This window comes from Sus scrofa, chromosome 12 (genome assembly GCF_000003025.6).
Source record: "Sus scrofa isolate TJ Tabasco breed Duroc chromosome 12, Sscrofa11.1, whole genome shotgun sequence".
NCBI classification, from domain to species: Eukaryota; Metazoa; Chordata; class Mammalia; order Artiodactyla; family Suidae; genus Sus; species Sus scrofa.
Genome location: NC_010454.4, coordinates 3,825,055 through 3,849,854, shown reverse-complemented (window position 1 = coordinate 3,849,854; position 24,800 = coordinate 3,825,055). Strand labels below are relative to the sequence as shown.

Below are 24,800 nucleotides of genomic sequence, written 5' to 3'. Positions count from 1 at the left end.
CCGGGCTAGCCAGTGTAGTGGCACATCCTGTGTGTTTCTGTGGCACCTGTTAGAAACGGCCTTCATTTCGGACTTTATTTGTGCCTTCTTTTTGTCTTGGTTAGTCTAGCTTACGGCCGTGTCCGTTTTGTATGTTTTCACCCAACCGGCTCTTCCTCTTGCGGCTCTCCCGCCCTTCTAGGTGTGTCCTGGGAAACACCACCATCCTGGCCGAGTTCGCCGGCGAAGAAGAAGTGAACCGCTTCTTAGCGCAGGGCCAAGCACTGCCGCCCACCTCCAGCTGGCAGTCCAGCAGCGGGACGGGCCAGGCGCGGCTGGGCGCCTCGGGCGGCTCGCACGGCCTGGTGCGGAGCGACGCCGGCCACTGGAACGCCCCGTGCCTGGCGGGCAAGGGGAGCAGCGACCTGCTGTGGGGCGGGGTTCCCCAGTACTCGAGCAGCCTGTGGGGCCCCCCCAGCAGCGACGACGGCAGGGTCATCGGCAGCCCCACCCCGCTGAACACTCTGCTTCCCGGCGACCTTCTCAGCGGGGAGTCCCTCTAGCCCGAGGCCGCGTGGGCGCCACCATCATCAGCACGGGGAAGACCCGCCGACCCTCTCCAGTCCGGGCGTCGCCGCGGACCCGGCAGCCCTTGCGAGTACCTCTGTCCAGTACTGAAGACGAGCCTCGGCCTCAGTCCTTGCGAACTGTTCCCGAGACAGTGCGGGCTGTGCTGGGCCCGTGTCGCGCGTGGCGACAGGATGCTTCTCACAGCTTTTCATTTTGTGTCGTCTTATGTGTGTATGGTGTGTTGTCCTTTTGATTTTTTTAAGTATAAAAGCTGCTTAGAATAGTTCTATCATGAAGGGCACTTTGCAGATTGTGGGCTGGAAAGGGTTATTTTATCACGGGGTGGGGGGGCGGGGGCGGGAGACGGGAAAGCCTATTTAAGACGAGCCTGTGACGATTATGCACATTCCCAGGGGCGGAGCCCGCATCGGGGAGCTGGCGTCCATCGCGCCCGGCGGGCCTGGCGGCCCAGACCAGTGAGCCGCGCGGAAGGAGCGGTCTGCCATCTGCTCCCTGTCCCCACGGGTCCGCCTATGCACATTACCCTTGTTTCATTACTTTTTCATGTCATTTTTTTATCCCAAAAAATATTTTTTAAAAGTTAAAAAAATAGACATATCAAACATGCAAATACTTGAATCCAGCAGGCCAATAATGAAATGTGAACACTTTCTAATTCTCCACTTCCAGGTTGACATCAGTACGCAGAAACAGGCTCTAGGAAACATTTCTAAGTTCACAGCCTCTGTGTGTGCGCGCGTGCGTGTGTGCGTGTGCGTGTGGGTGTGAGTGGAAACCGAAGCACGTGTGCGTGTGCAGGTGTGTGCGCGTTTTCTGTGTCCGTGTGTGTGTTAAGTGTGTGAGAGATTTAACTGTGGATTTTCCCTTTTATTCAGTATGTGCTCTTTTTTTTCTTTTTCTTTTCCTTTTTTTTTTTCTTTTTTGGCGCATTGGTCAAAGGTTTGTTATTATTATTAGCTTCTAACTTTGCACTGAGTGTCCCTGCCCTTCCTTTAGCTAATCCTATACATTAAAGAGAATTCTTAGGACAGGGCTGGTGACAATTCATGTGTAAATGTTTACTCAAGGACTCTGTTATTGCGTTTAAAAATTACAGTGTATATCTCTGGAGAAATAATATGTATACCTACCTTTAGCAGCTTTTTATTGTGGACTAATGCAAGAAAATTATTACCAGAGTATTGCACCATTTTTCCATTTGGAATATAAAGTTAAAGAGAAAAAAAACTCTTGCTGAACTGTGGCCATAGATACTTGTGGAGGATGGATGGTTCCTCGGGAGGAACGGGAACAAGCACTTGGACGTGGGTTGTGACTGCTTTCGGAGGAGCCCGTGGTGAGGGCTCCCACCTGTTTACAGACCTTTTTTTCTCCTTCAGACTTTAAAATTAAAAAAAAAAAAAAAAAAAAAAAAAAAAAAAATTAAAAAAGGAATTTAAAAAAAAAAAAAAAAGACTTCCGTCGTAAAGAAAGCTATTTTCAGAAGCAGGTCCGCTCCTTCAGAGCTCTGGGATTGAGCAGTGTTGTTTTCCCCTCCGGCCATCGTCGTGGACTCTGTCCACTGTCCCTCCATCGAGGGACGAGTGGTGGTCACTGTCTTGCACACGCGGATGCGCTCTCAGGAAAGCCAGGGTTCCCGAGGGGCAGCTCCACACCATTTCATGTATTTTGTAACCCAACTTCTAGCACTGAAGATGTTATTAAAAAAACAAGCAAACAAAAAACAAAGAAAAAAAAAAAGAAAAAAAGAGGAAAAAAAAAACCCACAAAGAAGAAAGATACCTAATCTCTAACGTGTAGCAGTTACGTATGTACCAAATAACGGACTCAAAGGAAATAGATGTTCGAAGAGTGCTTTATATATTAAAAATTGCTTTATGTTTTAAAAATGATCAATGTTTTGATTGTTTTTGCAAGAAAGACAGACAATGGAGTAACATACCCTCAAGTATGTTTAAAAATATATATATATGAACATTGTGCTCCCTGCCTGCTTGATCAGGAAACTTGTGCATTACATTTTTTTTAATTAGCTTTTTAATGGTTTTATCAAAACAAAACAAGAAAAAAAAAAACAAAAAAACAAAAAAAAAAGAAAAGGAAAAAAAAAGTTCCTGCAAAATTGCAGATCCACAAAAGCTGGTTTTATAGAGGATCATGAACTATGCACAAACTGGTTCCAGACTTTTTTCTCAAGTTCGGTAGTGTATTTAGCTAAACAGACCTTCCTCAGAGTAACTGCATCTCATTGCCTATTCACGCACTCTGTATATTTGGTGTCCACGTCTCTGCAAACGTACATCAAATATAGGTGCGTGCGTGTGTGCGTGCACCCAGCTTCCCAAGCTGCATTTAGCATCGAGTTGTAGAAAACTCCTGATATTTTTAAATTGGGGATGGAAGTAAAGAATCTGTTTGTTTGTTTCTGTTTTTTTTTGTTGTTGTTGTTGTTGTTGGGGTTTTGTTTTGTTTTGACCTTTTATTTTGAATTAAAGACGTCTGTAACTCTGAGATTAAAAACCGAGTTTGTGGCTTTTAATGTTTTTCTTCATAGAATGTGATTGTTGAAGAAAATGCACCGACAGTTGCTTTCAAAAGTACAACGCTTTGTTGAATCTTAATAAATTGCAATTTTTTTCTTGGCTGTTCGAATACCTGTGTTTTTTATTTTTCAAAGACGGATGTCATCCATATTCACTTTGCATGTGTTGGGAGCGAGACTTGTCCTTCTGTGTGTAAGAAATTCCCTGTCTTTTTGTGTTAGCCTCAGAGTTTGCATTTATAATTAAATAAACTCCAAGTTTCCGTTGCTTGACTTGTAACTTTATCATTTTTGTGATTTTGCAGTCAACACTGAGCTCCTATTAATAGTCGTCGAGAGGTGCGGTAGAACTAGAGGTCTCCAGGAGCTCCCGCTGTGGCACAACGAGATCAGCGGCATCTTGGGAACGCTAGGACGCAAGTTCAATCCCCAGCCCGGCACGGTGGGTTAAGGATCTAGCGCTGCCACAGCTGAGGCTTAGGTCGCAGCTTCGGCGGCTCGGATCTGATTCCTGGCCTGGGAACTCCATACGCCGGGGCCAAAAAAACACCAAAAAAAGAACTAGAGATCCCCACCTGCTACCCACCTGGACCCACTCCCCCCCCCGGGGGGGGACCAGCGCTGTCGGGGCAGCCATGGGAAGCGGCCCCAGCCAAGGACCACTGCTCGCTCTCACCCATGACCCTGTCTGGGCATCAGAAATATCCAGAGAAATGGAGTTCCCATCATGGCACAGTGGAAACAAATCCGGCTAGGAACCATCAGGTTGCAGGTTCGATCCCTGGCCTCGCTCAGTGGGTGAAGGATCTGGCGTTGCTCTGCTGTGCCCTTAAATAAGTCCAGCCCCGGTGCTTCTGTTTCCTCAGGCGCGTAAGGAGAGCCTCTTGAAGACCAGCCAAGTGTCCTTTGAGCCACGCCCAGAGCAGCAGAAGGAACGTCTTTCTCTCTCTACTCTCAGGGGTTACAACCACCTTTTATCCGGGAGATAGGACCCTGGCTGGCCCCCCGTGGGCAGGACGGGAGCAATTTGGGACCTCGAGGAGGAAGAGCGGGTCTCAGAACTGGACGGGCCAGTGTCCTTGACACCCAAGCTCATGTGCACCTGCAGCAGCGACTCCATGGCGCTGAGAGCCGTGCCTTCCGCGGGCAGGAGCTCCTCCTGCACCCGCACATCCAGGATAGCCACCAGGGAGTGAACAGCTCCAGCATGTCCTGAGGGTAAGGCAGGCTTCACGGAGGAGGTGGCACTGCCCTGGGCTGGGCGGCCGATGGGGTTGCGGCAGCCTGGGGAGAGCAGGGGCAGAGGGAGCACAGCGAAAGCCAGTGACCACTTCACGGCCTGGAGTGGGGGCGGTTCCTGGTGCCCACGGGTGAAAAAGAGCCTGGAATCAAGGAAAAACTCAAGGCTCAGCACTGCACTTTTTAAAAACCGGTTCTGGCAACACTGTGGGAGAAGCCAAAGAAGGCGGGGAGGGCATCCAGAGCAGCAGGAAGCTCGCCGTGTACAGAGGGACTGTCGTGCAGAGGAGAGGCCTGGAGGGAGCTGTCACGGCCTGCACCGACCCGAGGGGCGCAAAGACAAGGTTTCGGGGGCTGAGGACCTGAGCACATGGTCTCTGAGAAGGGGAAGACGGGAGAAGGGCATTTCAAGAAGATTCTTTGCAGGAAGAGAATTTGTGGGATGGATCGGGAAGAAACCACACTGGAATCACGGCGGAAACCTGAAGTGCACGGACCAGCTTTGCACAGCAGCTTTCACAGCGGAAACGCGCTCGAGAGGTTTGCTTGCGTGGCCCTGTCCCTTGAGTGGCAGCAGGTCTAGCCTCAGAGTCTGGCCCCCCAGTCATCATGAAAGCCACAGGCACATTTCCAAACGCCCCCTACGTGCGCAGAAGCTTCTGGCTTTGGCATTTCAGATGCTGGTTCTCTGCATGTTGGAGTTATCCAGAAATGGTTAAAAATCCCAGTGCTGGACACGCCTCAGACCCATTCAACCAGAATTTCTGGTTGCAGGCCCAGACGCCTGACCTGTTAAAGCTCCCCAGTTGGTCCCACTGAGCAGCCAAGGCCAAAACTGTCAACCTCTCACTCATTGGAATGGCAGTTTTCAATAGTTCAGTTGATCTCATTTGTCTTTTATTTTTATTTATTTATTTATTTATTTTGGCAAAACTACTACGTGCCAGGCGTGGAATGGCACTGTCTAGACTGTGTCCATTGTTCCAACAGCCCCATGAGGTGAGGAAATGGATCTGGGAGAGGTTGCAGAGCGTGCACATGGCCGCGAGCTGAAGAGGATCAAATCCAGGCCCTTCTGACTCAACAGCCATCACTCACCCAGCCCCACGTGGGCTCCACCACGGAAGAGTCCAGCTGGAGGGTCCGGAGGCCACACGTGCATCAGAAACTGCACCAGAGGCGCGCGGCAGGAGGACCGGCCGGGCAGGCGGGTGACGCCGCCCCAGGCACGGTTTCCTCTGGGAAGACCCCCGCTTTGCTCTGGCGCTCTCGCCCCTGATGGGCGGAGGCGCCCCTCCCCATCTCCGGGTATAATCTTAAAGCCAGTGACCGGCTGGTGAGCCCTCCACAAACGCTGTCGTGGCTGCACTGTGACTAGCGCTCGAGTTAGTAACCAGGGACCCCCACTGAGCATCACAGCCAGGACCTCGGAAACAGCCGCGGGCCCACTCCTGTGTGTCCTCAGCAGCTTGTCCCGACCTCGTAGGTGCTGCGGGGCACGTGAGGTGGGCCCCATCGCAGCCGAAGGTAACGCCCGCAAGGGCTGGACGTCCACCCAAAAGCCCGTCCATGCTGTTCGTGCAGAGGCAGGCGTCGAGGGTGTTGGCCTGGAGAGCCCGAGGCCCCGCGGGAGTCGCCACGCGCATTGAGCCAGCTGCCCACAGGGTCCCTAGGCCCCTCCTGGCTAGGACCTGCCACAACAAGCCCAGGACGCCTGGCCTGTCATCAAAGACGCCTGAGGAAGTCAGGTTGACACAGGATGGGCCCCTGGGGCCAAGTCCGCAGGTGACAACACAGGAGCACCAGGCATGGGACCATGTGGGGCCAGCCTAGGCAGTAGCATCGCCGCCGCCGTGGGTCGGACCCGGCCGCCCAGGCCAGGCTTCCCTCTCCCGGGTTCTTCCCATCCTGAGATGAGGGGAGGTGGGCCCACTGCCACTCCCCCATCAGGGCCACTTCCGCAGTTCCTGTGTTCAGCACCCTCAGGCCCACTGCATCACACAGGGGTCGCCCCTCACCAGTGCCAGACAGCCAGACTCCTCTCCTGCCACAGGCCTGGGCACGGTTGCCTGCAGGCTTCTCTCCCCATGGCTCACTAGCAAATGACTCACCCCAACAGGCTCTAAAGTATCACTTTGTCACCTCTGCACACCCTGTCGTTGTTCTAGCCTGCCTGCCTCACCCCCCCCCACCCCCCCAGTGGTGCCAGCCCCAGGGGCACAGGCTAGCAGGGGCAGCGTCTGAAGCCACAGCGTGGTCCATCCCTGCCATCTGGGGCTGCGCCAGCAGAGGGCTCCCTGTGCTCAGCACTGAAGCCCCACCAAACCTGTTTTTTCAGGAGCCCAGCATCAGGGGAGCCCCCAGAGCATCTGGTGAGGCCCAGGGCCTGGCGCAGAAAGGAAAGGAGCCTTGAAGCAGCAGAAGGAGAAACCGAAGGGGTGGCAGGTACAGGAGGCCAGGGTTCCTCTGACCTTGGCCTGGAGGCCGTCCAGGGGGCAGCAGGAGGCAGGCTGCGGGCCCAGAGCAGGGGGTGGGGGCACTGTGGTACCTACACACGCCTGGTGTAAGCACCGACTCCCAAGAGATGAGCCCGTTTTGCAAACTGTGGTTAATCAGAATAGACAGTCCCACGCAGTGTGCCCCCCGGGTGCTGCAGCCTCAGGCAAGTCCGTCCTCGCGTCCCTGTCAGCATCGGTGCCTGTGGAGCTGAGGAAACGGGGGCACAGACCGCCAGACCCGGGCTGTCCTAGCAGGCGTCCGCGTCATCTATGAGCAGCGCTGGGGGCCTCACAGCTGCCTCGGTCCTGCCGATCCTGCGGGAAAGGGAAGCCAGTGAGGGGCCCTGTGGCCTTGGGTAGCCACATTTGGGAGGCTGGGGACCCAGATGAGACCAGAGGACACCCACCAGCCTTTCTCAGAAGCTGCATCCAGGCCTCCGGGGCCGGCGGGGAGGGCTCTAGAGAGAAGTGGGAGGGCCTCCTGGACCACAGGTACCGAGGGGGCGGGGGGGGGGGGGAGGAGGAGCAGAGGGACCTAGGGTCTTGTCAGATGGCTGGTGGCTGGTTCTGCGGGTTCCTGCTGCCTGGGGAGGGAGGGAGGAGCCCCAGGGGCCTTGATCTGTAGACCTCAGCTGGCCCACCTGGCCAGGGAGGGGTCAAGGAGGGGTGTGTGTCTGAGACATGTTTCTACAATAGTTTCTTAGCCTCTTTGCTAAAAACTCCGTCTTGTCTTGCTTTACTTTACCCCATCTTCCTGCTGGAAAAACAGTCCCAGTGCTGGTGAATGACTTAAGCTTAAGCACAAAGACCTAAAGGCCTAAGTTATTCACAGGCTCAGCTGAATGAGGACCTCCTGCGTTGGTGTAGGCAGGCTGGACCTGTGCAGATTTGCACAGCCTGATAGGTCCTCTTAGAATAAAGGAAAGAGGAGCCTCATGGCCCCAAGGGGCTTATGAGGGGTCGTTAGCAGGATATGCATTAGCAAGGAGAACCGAGGTGCAAACCGAGGCAGGCACGCAGTCTGCAGAAGCACAAAGGCAATTCTCCAGATGCTCTGCATAGAGAGCTGACGCCAGGCTTCCTCAAATGCTAATGACTGTTAAAGGCCTAAAGGTCAGAGTAAAAGCTTCATCAGCAACCGGCTACGTGGCTTTTAAAATAACTTAAAAAAACCTATATCCTGCACCTACAACCCCCTCCTCACTTGCCGGCATCCTCAAGAGCACAATAAAAGCAGTGTGGTTTCTTGAGGCCGGGCTCTTGGTCCCTGAGACCTTGAGTCCCCCGTTCCCACCTTTACCTAAGATAAATGTCTCAGTGTCTTGTTTTATGTTAACCTTTTTCCTTAAGTTTCACAGCACCCGTTCTTCAGCCCCATCCTGCTGAGCTGTGTGTCTGTCCAGGCAGCAGGAAGATATCTGAACTCATATCCTTTTCCCTGGGCTTAACCACAGGCAACAGTTAATCACACGCAACAGGCGGAGGGGGAGAAGTGGGACAGCAGCATTTGCGGGTTCACCCCGTGGGGAGAGTGGGGGCCGGGGCCCCAGGAAAAGTCACCAAGCTGGGAGAGTGGCAGAGAGGAGGGGCAGAGAGCCCAGCTTGACCCAGCCCCCTGCATGCAGTTCCCTCGTTTTTTTCCTTTGTGGCCAAAATGAATAGTCCTCCCCGCCTAAGGCCCCACAGCCCTGGGGAGGGAAGCGGGGGAAAGGGCCGGGGGAGCTCGCAGAGGCTGAGGGCCACCCAGAGCGGGAGGCCCAGGGAGCAGCCCGGCCGCCAGGGCCCCTCACCTGCTCCTCTCCTTCCTCTCGTAGACACACTGGATCTTGTCGATGAGGAAGATTTTGTCTTCTCCCTCCTAAAAAGGCCAAAACACAACGGCTGAGAGAAGAGAAGCTGTCCATCGTGCCACCTGTCCAGACGACACCGGGTGTAGCACACACAGAGTATCTGACGTCACAACCAAAGAAGGATGAGGAAAAACCAAGCGCCAAGCTGTGGGCATATACGTTCATCTAAGCTTCCTTGTGGCCAAGGTGAAAAGGGAAATGCGGTCAGTTGCACTGTGAGGGCTGCCTACCAACGTGACTCCGTTTAAAACTGGCCCTGCCACTTACTAAGTAGGCCTTGGGCAATGCCCTGCTCTCTGACCTCAAGAGGGAGATTCAAATGTCTGTGTCACGGGGCTTGTTAGTAGTTTTCTGCTGTTGCCCCACCAATTACACAAATGTAGTGACTTCAAACAATGGATTCATCACTTCTCGGTTCAGGAGGTCAGAAGTCCAAAATGGGTCTCTCTGGGCTAAAATCAGAGTCAGCAGGGCTGGTTCCTTCTGGAGCCTCTGGGGAGCCTTGCCTCGCCTCTTCCAGCCTCGCGTCTGCCGTGTGCCTGGCTCCTGGCCTCCTCCCATGTGCAGGGCCAGTCACGCCTTTTCCCCTCCTCCTCTCTGGCACTCTCTCTCCCGCTTCCATTCAGAGGGGTCTTAATGATTCCACCGTGACCGCCCAGGCTAATCGACCCCCTCCAGGCCGGCTGATTAGCAACCTGCAATCCATCTGCAACCCTAATCCCAGGACTTGTGCCTCACCGTGGGGCACATGCCCAGGCTCCAGGATTAGGACAGGGTCTCTGGGGCAGACACTGGCCAACCCAGGGCTCTTCCGACAACCAACCAAAAAGCACATAAAGCTTAAGGTCTAGGGCCCCGTGAACACCAGGCAGATTTCGGAGACCATCAAACCCCAGGCAGACAGGATTCCTTGTCGGGGGCTCTTCACGACGAGAGAAGAGCGACTCGGTCTAGAAGAGCGACTCTGGGCGCCAGGGACCCAAGAAGGCCCGTAGACACCTACAAGGTGGGGCCTCCGCAAGCGGCCTCCCCGTGTTCTCTCCCCATCGAGCCGGCGGGTACAGAGGGCTGTGTGCCTGAGTGAGCAGCATGGCAGGACGGGCCTGGGTGGAAAGGCCATTCCTGACCAGGGCAACGCCAGCCCAAGTGCCCCTGACTGACAGGCAGGGACTTGTTTTCGAGGGAATGGGAGGCCCGTGACTGCGCGGGGGCCCAGAGCAGCACCAGGGAGCCCTCGTCCCAGCGGGGTCTTTGCAGACAGGCCGCCTGGCTGCCTCACGCCTACCTCTGCTTCCTACAACTACGCATCTTAATCAGTGTCATTCCTTGGCAGGTCCAGGGCAGGCCCCGGGGTGAGCCCCCCGCCCCCGGAGGCGGGGCCAGAGGGGCACTCACGTTGCTGATCTGCTCCTTGAGGAGGCAGATGACCTTCCGCTGGCCCTTCACCACCTGGATGTTGAGGTAGATCACGGCCCTGCCGGGACGGGGGAGACGGGTCGGGACGAGCCGGGAGCGGGGGGAGAGCCCGGGGTCCCCCGTGGACCCGGCCCGCACTCACAGCAGCAGGGCGGACACCAGGTAGACGGGGAAGGTGTTTTCCACCAGGGACCGGTGGAGCCAGGGCAGCCACGAGACGCCGGGGCCCGCCTGCTCCAGGCGGCCCGCCCACACCTTGCCGGCCTCATACATGGTGTTCAGGGTCCGGAAGGGGCCGCAGATGCTCGAGGGCTTCACCCTGGGGGGAGGGCGGGCTGCTTGACCCCTCAGCCCAGGCCACGCAGCCCCCCCATCACCCCCACCCTGGGCTGCGGAGGCCGGGCGCCCACTCACTGCCAGACGGCGTAGCAGAGGAAGATGGCAGCGCCCAGGAAGGAGGGGAAGCAGAGCAGCGAGATGAAGACGGTGCTCATGTGGGAAGCCTTCCACGGCCTGCGCGGCGCCTGGCAGTTGGCCATCAGGCTGGTCTGGGGACAAGGGCTGCACTCTGCCACCGTCCTGCCACCTGCCCTCCCCCAGGCCTGCTGGGGCCTCCAAGACGGAAGAGGGGCGAGGCGGACAGTGGCCCAGGTGGGCTGTGCGTCCGGGCACAGCCTGAGCCGAGACCCCCAGGCTGGATGCGGCTCCCCTCCCCGGGGACCCGGGCACATGGGCGGCAGCTTGTCCAGGGCACGCGAAGTGGAAGGGCTAATACTAAAAGCCACCTCCACTGACGGAACGTCTCCGCTGGGCCAGACATGGTGCCTGGTGCTTCATAGATGCCGCCTCCAGCAGTGCCCCCCAGAGCTCTGTCACCTTGTGCAGATGAAGAAACCGGAGACCAGAGGGAACCTGCTCGGAGCTCCTCCCAGCCCCCAGAGGTGACCCTGAGGCAGGCCCGGGGGTCATCTGGTTCTCAGGCTCATGGGACTCACCCAGCCCACACGGCTTGGGTCAGGAGGGCTCCCAGGGCTCCGTGTCTGCCGGCCCCGTAGCCACCCCAGCTGCCCACGTACCCCCAGACCCTGCCACCACCCCAGGGACCCCGGTGGCACCTCTACCTTCTTGACATAGAAGAGGAGCAGCAGCTTGATGATCTGCATGGCGGGGAGCAGCGGGGAGAAGAGGACCCCCAGCCTGAGGAGGGGGTGCACAAGAGGGGGCTGCAGTCCAGAGACTGGGGTCATGACCCCTGTGCTGCACCCCATGGCTCTGCTGCCACCCCGGGGACCCTGGGGAGGGCTTGGCAAGCGTGGCCAAGACTGGGTCCCCTGGGAGCCGAGGGGTCAGGTCGCTCCAGAATCCTAGGGCTGGGCCTTGCTGTGGTCCCGAGGGGGACAGGGCTCGGCCTCCCTGAGGGCCGGGCAGTGGGACACGAGGGGAGACGCTCACCAGGTCAGGGTCTGCCCGTAAATCAGCTCCAGAACGTTCCCTGCGATGTCGAACTCCGGCTTCCCCCTCTGAAGCTTCTTCTCAGCGATGAGCCTGGGGCAGAGGAGCCCCTGGGGTCAGGTGGGAGGGCCGGTCCCCAGGACTGACCCAGGTCCCCACCCCCGGAAGGCAGGCACCCTGGCCAGGGGATGTGCATGCCCCTCCCAGGCACCCAGTGATGAGGACGGGAGACAGCAGCCTGGGCGCCCCCCACCTCAGGGGTGCCGCCTGCAGCCGGCTTCATCTCTGTCCTTTTTCAAGCACCTACGGGAACAGGTGGCTATAAACGTGCGTGCCGGCATCACACATTTTACTGCTTTTTTAAAAAAACCTTACTAAATTCATTTGTTCTCAAAGAAAACACACAAAAGAGGAAATAAAAAAACACCTGCAGGAGCTCTCGTTACGGCTCGCTGGTAACAAACCCGACTAACATCCGTGAGGACGCAGGTTTCATCCCTGGCCTCGCTCAGTGCGTTAGGACCCGGCATTGCCATGAGCTGTGGTGAAGGTCGCAGATGCGGCTCGGCTCTGCTGTGGGCTGTGGCTGTGGCTTAGGCTGGTGGCCACAGCTCCCATTTGACTGCTAGCCTGGGAACCTCCATATGCTGTGGATGCAGCCCTAAAAAGACCAAAAAAAAAAAAAAAAAAAAGGGAATAAAATTTGTTAAAATTAAAAACTTAAAAAGCACCTGCAGCGCTAGCACCCATAGCCAGGACATCAGAAAATGCTACCCCACTCGCTGTTCTTGCTCCCGGCCCTTTTTTCCTTTGAATGAGATGGAGATGACACCCATGCATCACCTTGAAACTGTTTTCTTTTCCAGCCTGAAAATAGGTCACATCCTGTGTCCTACGTGTGTTTCGAGTTTAACCATGTTTTACAGAAGAGCTGTCGTGGGTGGAGATTTATGACCCCAGTCTGGGGTCAGGCCCTGCTCTCCTGAAGCCTGAGAACTGCCCAAGGGACCTCCATCTCCGAGCAGGTGAGGATTCGGGGAGCCCTTCTGCAGGGGGACCCGGTGCCCGGGAGAGGCGTGCAGGGACCCGCCCCGCCCCCAGGGCCTCACCTCCACACCAGCTCCCCGAAAAGCGTGTCCAGCAGCGTGAAGATGAAGTCCATCGCCATGAGCCGGTACAGCTCCTGGCCCACGAAGTTCTCCCAGCACTGACACAGACGCGGCCTCAGCCCCCAGGGCCCCGCGCCCAGCCCACCCGGGGGCTTCCCGGCCAGAAGAGGTCTAGGGGGTGCTCATCGCCGCCCCCCCCCGGGCCAGGGCAGACCCTCCTGAGGCACAGGGAGCCTCCCACCTCCTCCAGCCCCGCCCGGCCCACCCTCACCTGGTCCTTTAAGGCGCCCACCCTGCGGCCCAGCCAGTGGTAGCAAAGAATCCCCAGGACGACCATCTTGAGGATGAGGTTCCTGTGGAAAAGAGGGGGTGCAGAGACTGAGGGAGGGGTTCCTGGGAGACACAGGCTGCACCCCAGAAAGCCCCCACCTGCCACGCACCTGCAGATGGCCACATACACCTCCAGCACCGGGGAGTCATGCCGCTCCAGGGCGGCCAGGCAGCGGTACAGGTAGGGGGCCCCCAGGTTGATGAGGCCAACCACCACGGGCAGGGCCAGCAGCGCCCCCTCGCGCTCGGCAGACACCGGACGCTGCAGCAGAGGGGGAGAGGCAGCGGTCACCCCGGCCCCCTGCGGACAGGACAGGGCCAGGTCCGCTGCTGGGCCCGGTGAGGGGAGGGGGCTGCAGGCAGGGTCCCAGGGTGGAAGGAGGGCGGGAATGGCAGGCGTGTCTCCCTCCACCCCAGGCCTGGTGTTCAAACCACACAGGAAGGGGTGGGTGGTGGAGGGGGTGGGGGACACAGGTGTCGGAAAAAAAGAGAAACCAAAAGCAGACAGGAAAGCAAAAACACAGAAAAATGGGGCGCACGTGAGACAGAAGAATCAGAACCAGGCCCATGAGGGAGGCGGCCTCCAGGGAAGCTATGGGCAGAGAGCGGGAGCCCGGGGTCTGGGGCTTACAAATCTGGGGTCTGACCAGAGCTTCCTCTCGGGCTGCCCCTCCCTCCCCGCACCTCAATCACAAGCTCTGAGAAGGTGTAGACGGCCACGGCACAGCCCAGCGTGGTCCCCAGATACAGCAGCCACACGAGCCCCAGCACAGCCACCTGCCGCAGCCACACGCACATGCTCCGGTGGCCCTGCCGCTGCTGCCACTCGGCCAGCAGTTCCTGCGGGAAACAGTGAGCCTGTCACTCACCCGCAGCAGACACACACGTGACACCCAGGGTCACACGGAGTGGACACAGGGGGAGGCCTCCCACCCACCCCAACACCACAGCCTGTCCCTCCCCTGCCCTGGGGCCCCATTTCCAGGCACAGGGACACACAAGATGTGGCCTCAGGTGGAGGCCTGCTGCAGCCTCTCCCACCCGCCCGCCCCAGCCCTGCCTCCTCAGCTGTCCTTCCTGCCTGTGGACAGCTGTCCCCTAGCTGACCAGGGGCCCCGAGGCCACCCTCTGAGAGCCTGTCAGCTGAGTCAAAGCTATGAGCTCCCCTGACACAAAACGCTAGAAAGCCAGGGAACCTTCCCCGAGGCCCTGCTCAGCCACTCTCCAGCCCCGAGGCCTTGGGCAAGGGACTGAACCCTGTGCCTGTGTCCTCACTTGTCCCCTGGGGGCTACCAGGGAGCCAGAGACGTGCCAGCTGGCACCCCACAGGCCTTTTCCCACTGGGGTGGAGGACATGGGGACACGGGGACACCAGGAGAGGTTCCGACTGGTAAGCCAGGACACAGGGTGGCGGGCAGCAGCCCCAGGCCCCCGGCGGCTCACCTTCAGCTGGGTTCGGATGTTGTCATGCTGGAGGCGGGAGGCCCACTTCTGAGTCACTTTGTAGTCCCAGGAACAGAAGACAGTGATGGCATGGACCCCCGAGGTGCTGCCCACACGGTAGCTCTCCCCAAAAGAGCGAGACATGCTGGGAGAAGCAGAGCCAGGCAGGGCTGGGACGGGGCGGAGGGCGCAGATCCACACTCGCCACAGCCGGAACCCACCACCCACTCGGAGGAGCTCTCCCAGTACCGGATGGGCCTCCAGCCACTCCCCCTGCCCCACCTCCAGCCCAGGACTCTGAGCCTCCTGGGGTGGACCGCTGGCCACTCTAGATCAGCCCTGTCCAACATGGCGCCCACCAGCCACTGTGGCCAGAAGAGGGGTCAGGCTCCACGCCCCAGCAACATGGCTGCCCCCCCAGCCCCCACCCCGAGACGTGGCCGCCAAAGATGCTAGCTCACCTCTGGGCCTTCGCACTGCCTCTCCCGATAACCAAAACACCTTCCTCTGCCTTTTCCCTGCCCCCCCTTATTTAACCTCCATCTCTGAGACAAGTGCCACCCCACCCCCAGGAAGCCAGGCTGATGGTCTTCATGCGTGGGCAGCGTGACATCAGGATTTTCCCAACCTCTATACTGGTCTGTCTTCTCCTGTGGACAGCAAGCTTCTCAAGGACAAGCGCCAAGCTCATTGACCTTCCTGCCCTGAGCCAAGCACAGCAAATGTTCGTGGAGTGGATGGGTACGTGGATGAAAGTGTGGATGGATGGAGGAAAGGAAGGATCCACGGATGGTGGATGGATGGATGGGTAGGTGGATGGATGGATGGGTAGTTGGATGATGGATGGTGGATGGATGGATGGGTAGTTGGATGAATGGATGGATGGTGGATGGATGGGTAGTTGGATGGATGGATGGATGGTGGATGGATGGATGGGTAGTTGGGTGGATTGATGGATGGATGGATGGGTAGTTGGATGGATGGATGGTGAATGGATGGATGGGTAGTTGGATGAATGGATGGATGGTGGATGGATGGATGGGTAGTTGGATAGATGGATGGATAGTGGATGGATGGATGGGTAGTTGGATGGATGGTGGATGGATGGATGGATGGATGGGTAGTTGGATAGATGGATGGATAGTGGATGGATGGATGGTGGATGGATGGATGGATGGATGGGTAGTTGGATGAATGGATGGATGGTGGGTGGATGGATGGGTAGTTGGATGGATGGGTAGTTGGATGGATGGTGGATGGGTAGTTGGATGGATGGTGGATGGATGGATGGGTAGTTGGATGGATGGATGGTGGATGGATGGATGGGTAGTTGGATGGATGGTGGATGGATGGATGGGTAGTTGGATGGATGGATGGATAGTGGATGGATGGGTGGGTAGTTGGGTGGATGGATGGATGGTGGATGGATGGATGGGTAGTTGGATGGATGGTGGATGGATGGATGGGTAGTTGGATGGATGGATGGATAGTGGATGGATGGGTGGGTAGTTGGGTGGATGGATGGATGGTGGATGGATGGATGGGTAGTTGGATGGATGGTGGATGGATGGATGGTGGATGGATGGATGGGTAGTTGGATGGATGGATGGATAGTGGATGGATGGATGGGTAGTTGGATGAATGGATGGATGGTGGATGGATGGATGGGTAGTTGGATGGATGGTGGATGGATGGATGGATGGGTAGTTGGATAGATGGATGGATAGTGGATGGATGGATGGGTAGTTGGATGGATGGTGGATGGATGGATGGATGGGTAGTTGGATAGATGGATGGATAGTGGATGGATGGATGGGTAGTTGGATGGATGGTGGATGGATGGATGGATGGATGGGTAGTTGGATGAATGGATGGATGGTGGATGGATGGATGGGTAGTTGGATGGATGGATAGTGGATGGATGGATGGGTAGTTGGATGGATGGATGGTGGATGGATGGATGGGTAGTTGGATGGATGGTGGATGGATGGATGGGTAGTTGGATGGATGGATGGATAGTGGATGGATGGGTGGGTAGTTGGGTGGATGGATGGATGGTGGATGGATGGATGGGTAGTTGGATGGATGGTGGATGGATGGATGGTGGATGGATGGATGGGTAGTTGGATGGATGGATGGATAGTGGATGGATGGATGGGTAGTTGGATGATGGATGGATGGTGGATGGATGGATGGGTAGTTGGATGGATGGTGGATGGGTAGTTGGATGGATGGATGGATGGATGGGTAGTTGGATGGATGGATGGATGGGTAATTGGATGGGTGGTGGATGGATGGATGGATGGATGGGTAGTTGGATGGATGGTGGATGGATAGATGGGTAGTTGGATGGACGGATGGATAGATAGTTGGATGGATGGTGGATGGGTAGTTGGATGGATGGTGGATGGATGGATGGGTAGTTGGGTGGATGGATGGATGGGTAGTTGGATGGATGGATGGATGGTGGATGGATGAATGGATAGTTGGATGGATAGTGGATGGATGGATGGGTAGCTAGATGGATGAATGGAAGGATGGTGGATGGATGGATGTGTGCACAGGTGGATCAGTGGTGCTCAGAGCCGGGGTCACGTGGTGGAGGACTAGTACCTGTACACCAGAGTGATGCAGGTGATAAAGAAGGCCACCCCCATGGTGAAGAGGTAGGCTAGGGGCATGTTGTAGGGCAGGCTGCCCGCCTCAGGGGTGCACTGGCTGCCATCCAGTGTGGGGACACAAGGCTGGTTCAAGGTGGCATTACTGTAGTAGCCGTAGTACATGACGGTGTGGGTGAAGCGACCCTGCGGAGAGAAGACCCAGCCGAGTCAGGGACTCCCCCCTCCCTGCACCTAACCACCCTCAGGCAGACGGGGGGCACCCAGGGCAGGGCGAGGGCACAGGCAGAAGGGGAAGGGCCCGGGCAGGGGCAGCAAGGGAAACACGGAGGAGGGAAAAGGGGCACGGCCACGCTGCAGCTTCCCGGTCCCCGTGGAAAGCCCGGGGAGTGGCTGCGGCCCCCTGGAGACACAGCAGGGGGCAGGGTGGGGTCCCGGGAGAAGTGGTGAGGAAAGGGGGCCCTGCCACCCCCACCAGCCTCACCCCGCCAGTGAGGAGCTCCAGGCCCGTGAAGGCAGGCACGGAGCCCAAAGGCGTGGGCGGGAAGGCAGCCTGCACGCCCACGATGAAGGCCAGCAGTAGCAGCATCAGGAGCGTGTTGAAGGCCAGCAGAGTCTTGAGGAAGAGGAAGTAGGAGAGGACGCTGGAGCCGAACTGACCCCCGATCCGCTTCAGGGCGTAGTGCCAGGGCTTCAGGGCCTGCAGCCCTGAGAGCAGCGCCAGCCCCAGGTTGTGCAAGGCCTGTGGGGACAGGGACAGGATGGGAGCCAGGAGCAGGGCTGGCCCCAGCAGGACCCCGCAGGGACCGGGGAGGGGCCGCTGCCAGGGGAGGTGGGTGGTCACCGCCCAGAGCCAGGCTGAAGGCTGGAGAGCCCCAAGAGCAGGACCCAGAGGAAGCAGCATGGCCTCCCAGCACCCAGCCCGCCGGCTCCCGCTGCCAGGAGATGCCTACCAGGATACAGCCGTCCCGGAGCTGGCCGCAGCAGGAGAGGAGCCCCCGGCCGCCCTGCTGGGTCCTCGGCTTGCCCCTCGGGCTCCGGCTGTCCTCTCTGGGGGCAGAGGCAGGGTCAGGGCCCAGCAGGGAGGGACCCCACTGCCTGCCAGGGACCACCGACCGCAGCCTCAGCACCCTTCTCCTCAACCACCCCGCCAGCCCGCGGCCCAGGAAGCAGGTCTGAGGGCCACGCGTGGCTGAGTGGCACTGACCGCAGGTGGCGTTTCTCGGCCAGGCTCAGAGGCATCCCCCGAAGCATGTGGTCCCGCTGGGCCACTGGCAGGCCCTGAAGCTCCTTCACCAGGAGGGTCCGCTTCTCTGCGGGAGAAAGGGGGTGCCCTGTGGGTCCCCGCAGCCCCCTTCCCTCCCTCCCACTGCTGTGGCTGGTTCCCTGCAGGGCTGTGTCTGCCCACCCTGCACCCCCGCAGCACAGGCCCGATGGCTCCTCTCTGCCCGGACCCTGCCCTCCTGTCCCACACACCCACTGGCACTCACTCTCCCACCTCCCCACCCTGGGACCCAGACACGATCAAGTTCCCATTGACCTCTGAGGCTCAGCCCAGGCCCCCTCCTCCCTGGGTCCCCACAGGCATCCCGCTCTCTCCCAAATGCCCCTGGGGCCACCCCAGCCCACCCTGCCCCCACCCAGCAGCCACGGAGTCCCACCCCCACCCCCATTTCCCACTAGGCCAGCCATCTTCACAACCCCCCTGGAAAGAGGCGCTATTTTAACCCCATCTTTCAGATGTGAAATGACCAGAGAGCAGACACCTGGCCTGCTTTGCAGAATGAAACTGGAATGCTGGCCTGACCCCGGAGCCCACAGCACCCTGCACTGTTCCATCACAAACTAGCTGGAGGCTTGGGTCAGCGGGGAGGAAACAGAGGCAGGAGCCCAGAAAGGACACAAGCCCCTGGGCACTGACGCCAGACTGACCGTGAGCTGGGCCCTGCTCCCTCCTACGACCCCTCTCCCTTATTCCCAAGTCCCTCCACACTGGCCTCCCAGATGCTCAGACGAACAAGCACTCTCCCACCACAGGGCCTTTGCACAGACCCCGTCCACTCTAGCTTCACTTCCTCCAGGAAGCCTCCCTGGGTCCCTCTAGACCAGACAGGTTCCGTGCTGCTGTCCTACAGTGCACCTTCCCTCTGTCGCCCTTATCTGAACTTTAATCACTTATCCTTTCATCTGGTTTCCGTTTCACTAGGCAGACAACAGGCTGCGTGAGAGCTGGAGCAGGTCTGCTTACCGCCATCACATCCGAGTGGAGACCAGCGGCTGCAACGCTACAGATGCTCCGCAGACGTCGCCGAGCACGTGAACCACGGCTCTGAGCCAGCCTGCGTGAGTCAAACCCTTTGCAGCCCGAAAGGTCCCCACTTCTCCGGCCCAGTGGCCAGGACCCCAGCACACTCCTACACCCCTGCAAAGGGACCTCATGGCTGGGGGCTTTCAGACAGCCCCCTGCACCCCCACCCCTGTCCTGGCCAGCCTGACCTCCTGCCCACTGAGGCTCCAGCCCTGCCACTCACCCTCCTCTTCCAGGACCATGGGGTCCAGCTCCAGGTCATACAGGCGGAGGCTGGGCCGGGCTGAGCGGCTGGCGGCCTTGAGCTCAGGCCGGCTGGCCCGGCGACGCAGCTTCACGGTGCGGTTGTAGTACTGGGAGATGATGGCACCCCGGCTCCGGCCTGTGGGGGCCACCGGTCAGGGGGATGCGCTGCCTCTCGTGGAGGCAGGGGCTGCCCCCGCACCTTCCCAGGACCGGGGAAAAGTCCTTTCACAAGGGACCTCAAGCCTCACTGGGTTCCCAAGAGCCTATTTTTATCCCCGTGACAACTCCGGAGTCGTTTTTAGAAGCCGGCGAGGCTGCGCGGGCTGTGCCGGGCCTCCGGGAGGCAGGCAGGGCGGGCGGGAGCCAAAAGGGCTCAGCTCTGGGACAGATGCACACCTGAAACCCCAGGCTGGCCTGGGGTCTGAAGGGGTGGGCCTCACTCACCGATGGTGCGACTGGGCATGCTGGCCAGGATGCGGAGCGTGGCCGTGCTGTGGGCGGGGGCGTCCTCAGGCCCCAGCAGGGCCTGGCGGTCACTGCCTGCCAAGCCAGAAAGACTTGTCTGGAGGCGGCACGGACACCGCTGGCTGGAGGCCCCACCCCCACCCCAGGCTGCTGGGAGGGACTTCCTGAGAGCTGGGGAAGGTTCAGGGTCCTTCCTGGCCACACCATCCCAGCCTGGCCGGGCGGGCTCACCTGAGTCCCCCAGGGCTCCGGTCCCCGGCTCCCTCCGCTGCAGCTCCAGGCCCTCCTCAGCAGCCCAGCGGCTCTGCTCCAGGATGAGCTGGTGGAAGGAGTCGTGCACTTCGCTCTCATCATAGGGGCTGGGCTCCTGGCTGCTGGGCAATAACAGGGGAATTTGGAGCGGCCGACCCAGTCCTCGCCCCAGCGGCCCACCCTCTCCAAAGGGCTGTGCAGGCAGCCTATTCCCTGGAGGTGACATGTCCCAGCCCCCAACCCCACCCCAGAGCACTTACCCCTCTGGGTCCTCTGGGGTCTCTGGGACATTGAGGACAAAGGCCAGTGGCTGGGCCATATCTAGGGCCCACGGCCAGTCAGTCTGCAGACCTAGGGTAGTTCAGAGCCTGGGCACGGCCTCCAGAGCCTCCTGCTGCCCATCTGATGAGACAGGAAGCGTCACACCAAAGTTAGTCCTCGATGCCGGGCGCCGGGCCCAACCACCCGCTCCCTGGGGACCATGGGAGGTGCTCCCAGCCCCGGCCTGGGCCCCCCACCCTGCCCCATCCACAGACAAACACCAAACACGGGGTCAAGGGAGTGGCCCCGAATAAACCTCGGGCCAGAATGGGCTGAGGGGGAGCCCCTTCCCCCACCCAGGGGGAAGGAGGAGGGGGGAGGAAGGAAGGGGGCCCAGGCAGTTCCCATCAGCTTCCTCAGTGGCGCCAGTCCTGCGAGATGGGAGCGGGTGGGGGCCTGCGGACGCGCTCTTCCATTCCCGGGGCCCTGTCCCTGGGATGCTGCCCCCCGATGAGAAAAGTCAGAGTGCCGGAGACCTTCCCTGTGGCCGCCCCGTGACCCCACAGCACTTCCGGGCAGGAAGCCCCACAGGCAGCTGGAGGCCTGGGCCCTCACCCCTCACCAGCCCCAGACAGAACAGCAGACAGGATGGCCTCCTCGCTGCCCACCCCCGCCACTGCTCGCTGCTCAGTGCATCAAGGTCGCCAGCCCTCCTGAGAGAGACTCCCCATGTTCCATGGCCCCAGGGCCGGCCAGGGCAGCCGGCTGCAGGAGGGGGCTGGGCGTTAACACAGGCAGCCTTTGTCCAGGCTCTGCCGTCACCCAGGACAACTGAACCAGGGTGGCCTTGTCTGGTTCTTCACCCCGTGGGAGGGGTGGGGGGCAGCAGGCTCCCACCCACCAGCTGACTCCTGCAGGACTCTGCCCAGGGCAGCTGTGCCCAGCCCTCGGTCTGCCCTGTCGTCAGAGAACTCAGCACCCAGGAAAGTTGGCTGGAGTCAAGGGGCTTCCTCGGCAGCTTCCCCCAGGGCTATGCCCAGACAGTGCCCTCACTTAGGGGAGGCCAGTCTCCAAGCCCAGGCCCCAGGCAGTCCAAGCCCTCTTCCCTTCCCTCCAGCAGGAGCTCATCGTGGAGAAACCAACTGAGAGGGGTCAGAAGGGAATCCCGCCTCTGCCTGGATGGTGCCCCCCACCCAAGGCCCTGCAGCTGGGATTCCTTCCAGGAAAGACAGACCTTCCCAAGTTCAGATCCACAGGCCTCTCCCCCACACTCCTTCTCCAGCAGGGAGGAGTAGGGACAGGGAGGTGCCCAGGGGCTGCTGCCTGGAATCCTGGAATCCAGCTACCTGCCTGGGGGCTGAGGGCTCACCTGGCACTGGCATCTGGGCACTGCCGAGGACTTCTGCACCCAGGCCCTGGCACCCTAGCCCAGGCCAGGACAAGTCAGGCAGGAGTTTCTGGGGCGTGCCATTCCTGAGCCCTGAGCCAGGTCGAGAGAGGCAGGGTGGAGCTGTTTCCAGGAACCCCACCCCAGCCGGAAGGGAGTCCACTGGGAGCAGCTACTGCCCAGGCAGAGCTGCAGCCCAGCCTCGGCCCGTTCCTCCTCCGGGGGCAGCAGCAACTCCCAGGACCCTTGCACCCCTCACCTGCCAGTCCCCCACTCCCCCATTTTCTGTACCACCTGGCCTCCCCGCCCCTTCCCATCAAACCCCGAGGCTGCCAGGACAGCTGGGGTGGGCTGTGATCCGCAGGTGCCCACGCCCCGTCCCTCCCAAGAAAGTCAAACCCTGGGAGATCTGGGAGAACCTGAGAAGGGAACTCAGGGCCCAGCAGCCCCAGAGGCCCAAAGGGGGTGGAGCTGGAACCCGCAGGGGGATTAGATGGGGCTGGGAAGAGGCGGGCGCCGCCCCCAAGCCCCGAAGCCGAGGACCGCCCACCTCAACCCGGCACCGCACAGGCATCCTAGCCCCTTACCTGGAAGACCTGGGGAGGAGGGGCCCAGCCAGAGGCTCACCTGTCCCCTGCGAGGGCAGCCAGCAACCGAGTCCGGGCTCCGCCGGCTGCGGGAGGGGTCAGGAGGTCAGAGGGAGGGCGTGGCCAAGGGCCCAGGGGGCGACCTGTGACCGTCCCAGGCCTGGCTGGGCCGGAGGGAGCTGCACCGCCCAGCCCAGCCCACGTGGTGGCAGGCCCGGTGGGCCACGTGACCTGGCTCCGCCATGGGCGGCCCGAGCTCTTCCTCCCCCTCCCCCTCCCGCTCTGGACTACCTTGCCCTCTCCCTGCCAACTTCCAACCCCTCTTCTCACCCCGCCCCGAGGTCTGAGCAGGGTGAAGGCGGCTGACAACCCAGATGTGCTCCAATCTCTGGTTGAAGTCAGTTTCTGTGAGACTTAGTTTCCCCAAGTGTCAAAAGGGGACAATAATTCCAGACCCGCCCAATTCCCAGAGCGATTATCAAAGCAGCACCATGCAGCAAAGCGACACCCCGATGCCGCGAGCCTTGCAACACCAGATTGGGTAACCCCTTCCTCCCGCGACAGCTCCCCCAAGCAGGACGCAGGGTCGTGGTTTCTGCTGTTTCTCACGCCGAGTTCTGGCACACTTCCTGTGTGCAAGGTGGGGACCAGAGGAGCCACTTTGGGACTGTCCCCATTGCTGTTTGCCCCATTATTCCCCACAAGCCAGGGAAGGGGGCATGGACCCTGGTTCACAGAGAAGGAAACAGGCTGAGGTCAATCAGCCTCCAGGGTGTCATTGGCCAGGGTGCAGCCACCCTGAGAACCCTGAGCTGGAGGAAGCCAGGCAGAAAGGCCCAGGGAGAGGCTCTCTCGGGTTTGGGAAAAGGGTGGGACTTGGACCGTTGGGGGTGGGGACGTTCCCAATTGGGAGAAGCCTTTAGAAGCAGGCAGGGTGAGAGTGAGCTGGAAGGCAGGAAGAATGAGAGGGCCTCTGGAGGGAAGGACAGGTGGGCCAAGCCACAATGCCCACGTGGAGGGGCATTACCTCAGGCTGGCTCTTGGCACAAGGCACCTCAGCACGCCCTGACCCTGCCTCTGCCTCTCCCTGAATCCTACACGCCCCACCCCTTCACATCCATGCTCCACCCGCGCTGTACTCCCATGACTCCAGGCCCAACTTGAAAACCACCTCCTCCGGGGAGCCTTCTGGGATTCAATCCTGTTGGAGCACTTGCCACTTCCTACTGACAAGTCCATTTGCTGGTCCCCGGCCCCCAGCCCACCTGTGCCTGCGGTGTGCCCCAGCAACAACACCCTGCCTTTGAGGGGGGGCCTGGAAAACCAGGTGGGGGAACAGGCGAGGAGGCAGGAAAGCCACTGGAGCTCCGGAGATAACAGGAGCCCCTAAGGAGGCGAAGAGGGGGTAGGAGGAAGGCCAGGACCGCGGGGCCTCCCAGGGGGCCCGGGGAGGGGACGTTTAAACCACACGCCTGGGCGGAGCATGAGTGGAGCCGGTCCCTGAGCGCTTCCTATAGGCCAGGCGCTGGGCCCTCCTCGGCTTAAGTGCCAATGACCGAGGCGGAAAGTTGAGAAATTGACGCCTCGGGCTTCTGGAAACCGAGCAGCCTGGCGATGCGGCCCACCCACCACGTCACTCTGCCGCCCTCCGAGCCGAGCCGAGCCCGGGCTACCGGCGGCTAAGGGGCGGGGTCGCGCCCCCGCCGCCCGCCGCCCCGCGGGGCCAGACCCCCGGCCCCGACGCCGCGCCGCTGCCCGGGTCCCCCGCGGGGAGGGGGAGGGCCGACCCCAGCCCGGCGCGCCCCGCCGCGCCTCTCACCTGCCTGCCTGCCGGTGCCCCGCGCCCCCGCAGGAAGTGCCCGCCTCAGTGGAGAGCGGAGGAACTGGCGGAGGTGGGGGAGAGGGGAGGTGACGGCAGGGGGAGCTGGGGTTCCTGTCATGTGACCCCTCCCCTCGGCTCTCTCGCTGCCCCGCCTGGAGTGGCGGGAGCCGGTCCGAGGAGGGTCGCGTTCGGGTCCTTCGGCTCTTGTGCCCAGGTGAGCTGGGTGCAGAGTTGGGGCGCGGGGGTGCAGCCCCGGAGGGGCCGGAAGAGAGAATTGAGACCCTGGACCTGCTGGGGACTGGAGGGGGACGCGGAGAGCTGCTGCTGAGGGGCAGAGGGGTCCCTTCTTGCCCTTCCCATGGCTGGAGCAGGAGCCAGGCTCCTTATCTGGGTTCCGTGGTGGGG

At 59.9% G+C, this 24,800-nt stretch overlaps 3 protein-coding genes across 22 annotated transcripts in view; 2 read left to right on the top strand and 1 right to left on the bottom strand.

The window, feature by feature from the left end:
- Nucleotides 1–2,333, top strand: part of TNRC6C (trinucleotide repeat containing 6C) — a 91,533-nt gene extending 89,200 nt beyond the window's left edge. For 4 of the 7 annotated variants that reach the window (XM_021066532.1, XM_021066535.1, XM_021066536.1 and 1 more), the window contains one exon: nucleotides 182–1,992. In XM_021066532.1, coding sequence (XP_020922191.1) covers nucleotides 182–542 — 361 coding nt within the window. In that variant the 3' untranslated portion in view covers nucleotides 543–1,992. Of the gene's footprint in view, nucleotides 1–181 lie in introns of all 7 variants that reach the window. The other 3 variants (XM_021066533.1, XM_021066531.1, XM_021066537.1) reach the window with 2 other exon arrangements.
- On the bottom strand, nucleotides 1,488–24,481 carry TMC6 (transmembrane channel like 6). 10 transcript variants are annotated; one of them, XM_021066539.1, is made up of 22 exons: nucleotides 24,393–24,481; nucleotides 22,574–22,659; nucleotides 20,599–20,740; nucleotides 20,318–20,460; nucleotides 20,066–20,161; nucleotides 19,599–19,757; nucleotides 18,275–18,380; nucleotides 18,021–18,117; nucleotides 17,552–17,809; nucleotides 17,063–17,253; nucleotides 14,450–14,594; nucleotides 13,691–13,846; nucleotides 13,117–13,268; nucleotides 12,948–13,029; nucleotides 12,677–12,774; nucleotides 11,568–11,660; nucleotides 11,237–11,312; nucleotides 10,530–10,663; nucleotides 10,258–10,434; nucleotides 10,095–10,173; nucleotides 8,640–8,707; nucleotides 1,488–7,164 (listed from the first exon to the last, which is right to left on the bottom strand). In XM_021066539.1, the coding sequence occupies exons 3-22, from the start codon at nucleotides 20,655–20,657 to the stop codon at nucleotides 7,098–7,100; spliced, it is 2,436 nt and encodes an 811-aa protein (XP_020922198.1). In that variant the 5' UTR covers nucleotides 20,658–20,740; nucleotides 22,574–22,659; nucleotides 24,393–24,481; the 3' UTR covers nucleotides 1,488–7,097. The 10 variants fall into 10 exon arrangements, with proteins under 10 accessions (XP_020922198.1, XP_020922202.1, XP_020922200.1 ...); XM_021066543.1 differs by having other exon boundaries at nucleotides 20,318–20,457; XM_021066541.1 differs by having other exon boundaries at nucleotides 22,614–22,659.
- TMC8 (transmembrane channel like 8) overlaps nucleotides 12,442–24,800 on the top strand; it is a 35,070-nt gene continuing 22,711 nt past the window's right edge. For 3 of the 5 annotated variants that reach the window (XM_021066548.1, XM_021066552.1, XM_021066551.1), the window contains exon 1: nucleotides 24,474–24,609. The gene's annotated coding sequence lies outside the window, so the exon portion shown is untranslated. Of the gene's footprint in view, nucleotides 12,593–15,021; nucleotides 15,191–19,273; nucleotides 19,411–24,473; nucleotides 24,610–24,800 lie in introns of those variants that run through there. The other 2 variants (XM_021066549.1, XM_021066550.1) reach the window with 2 other exon arrangements.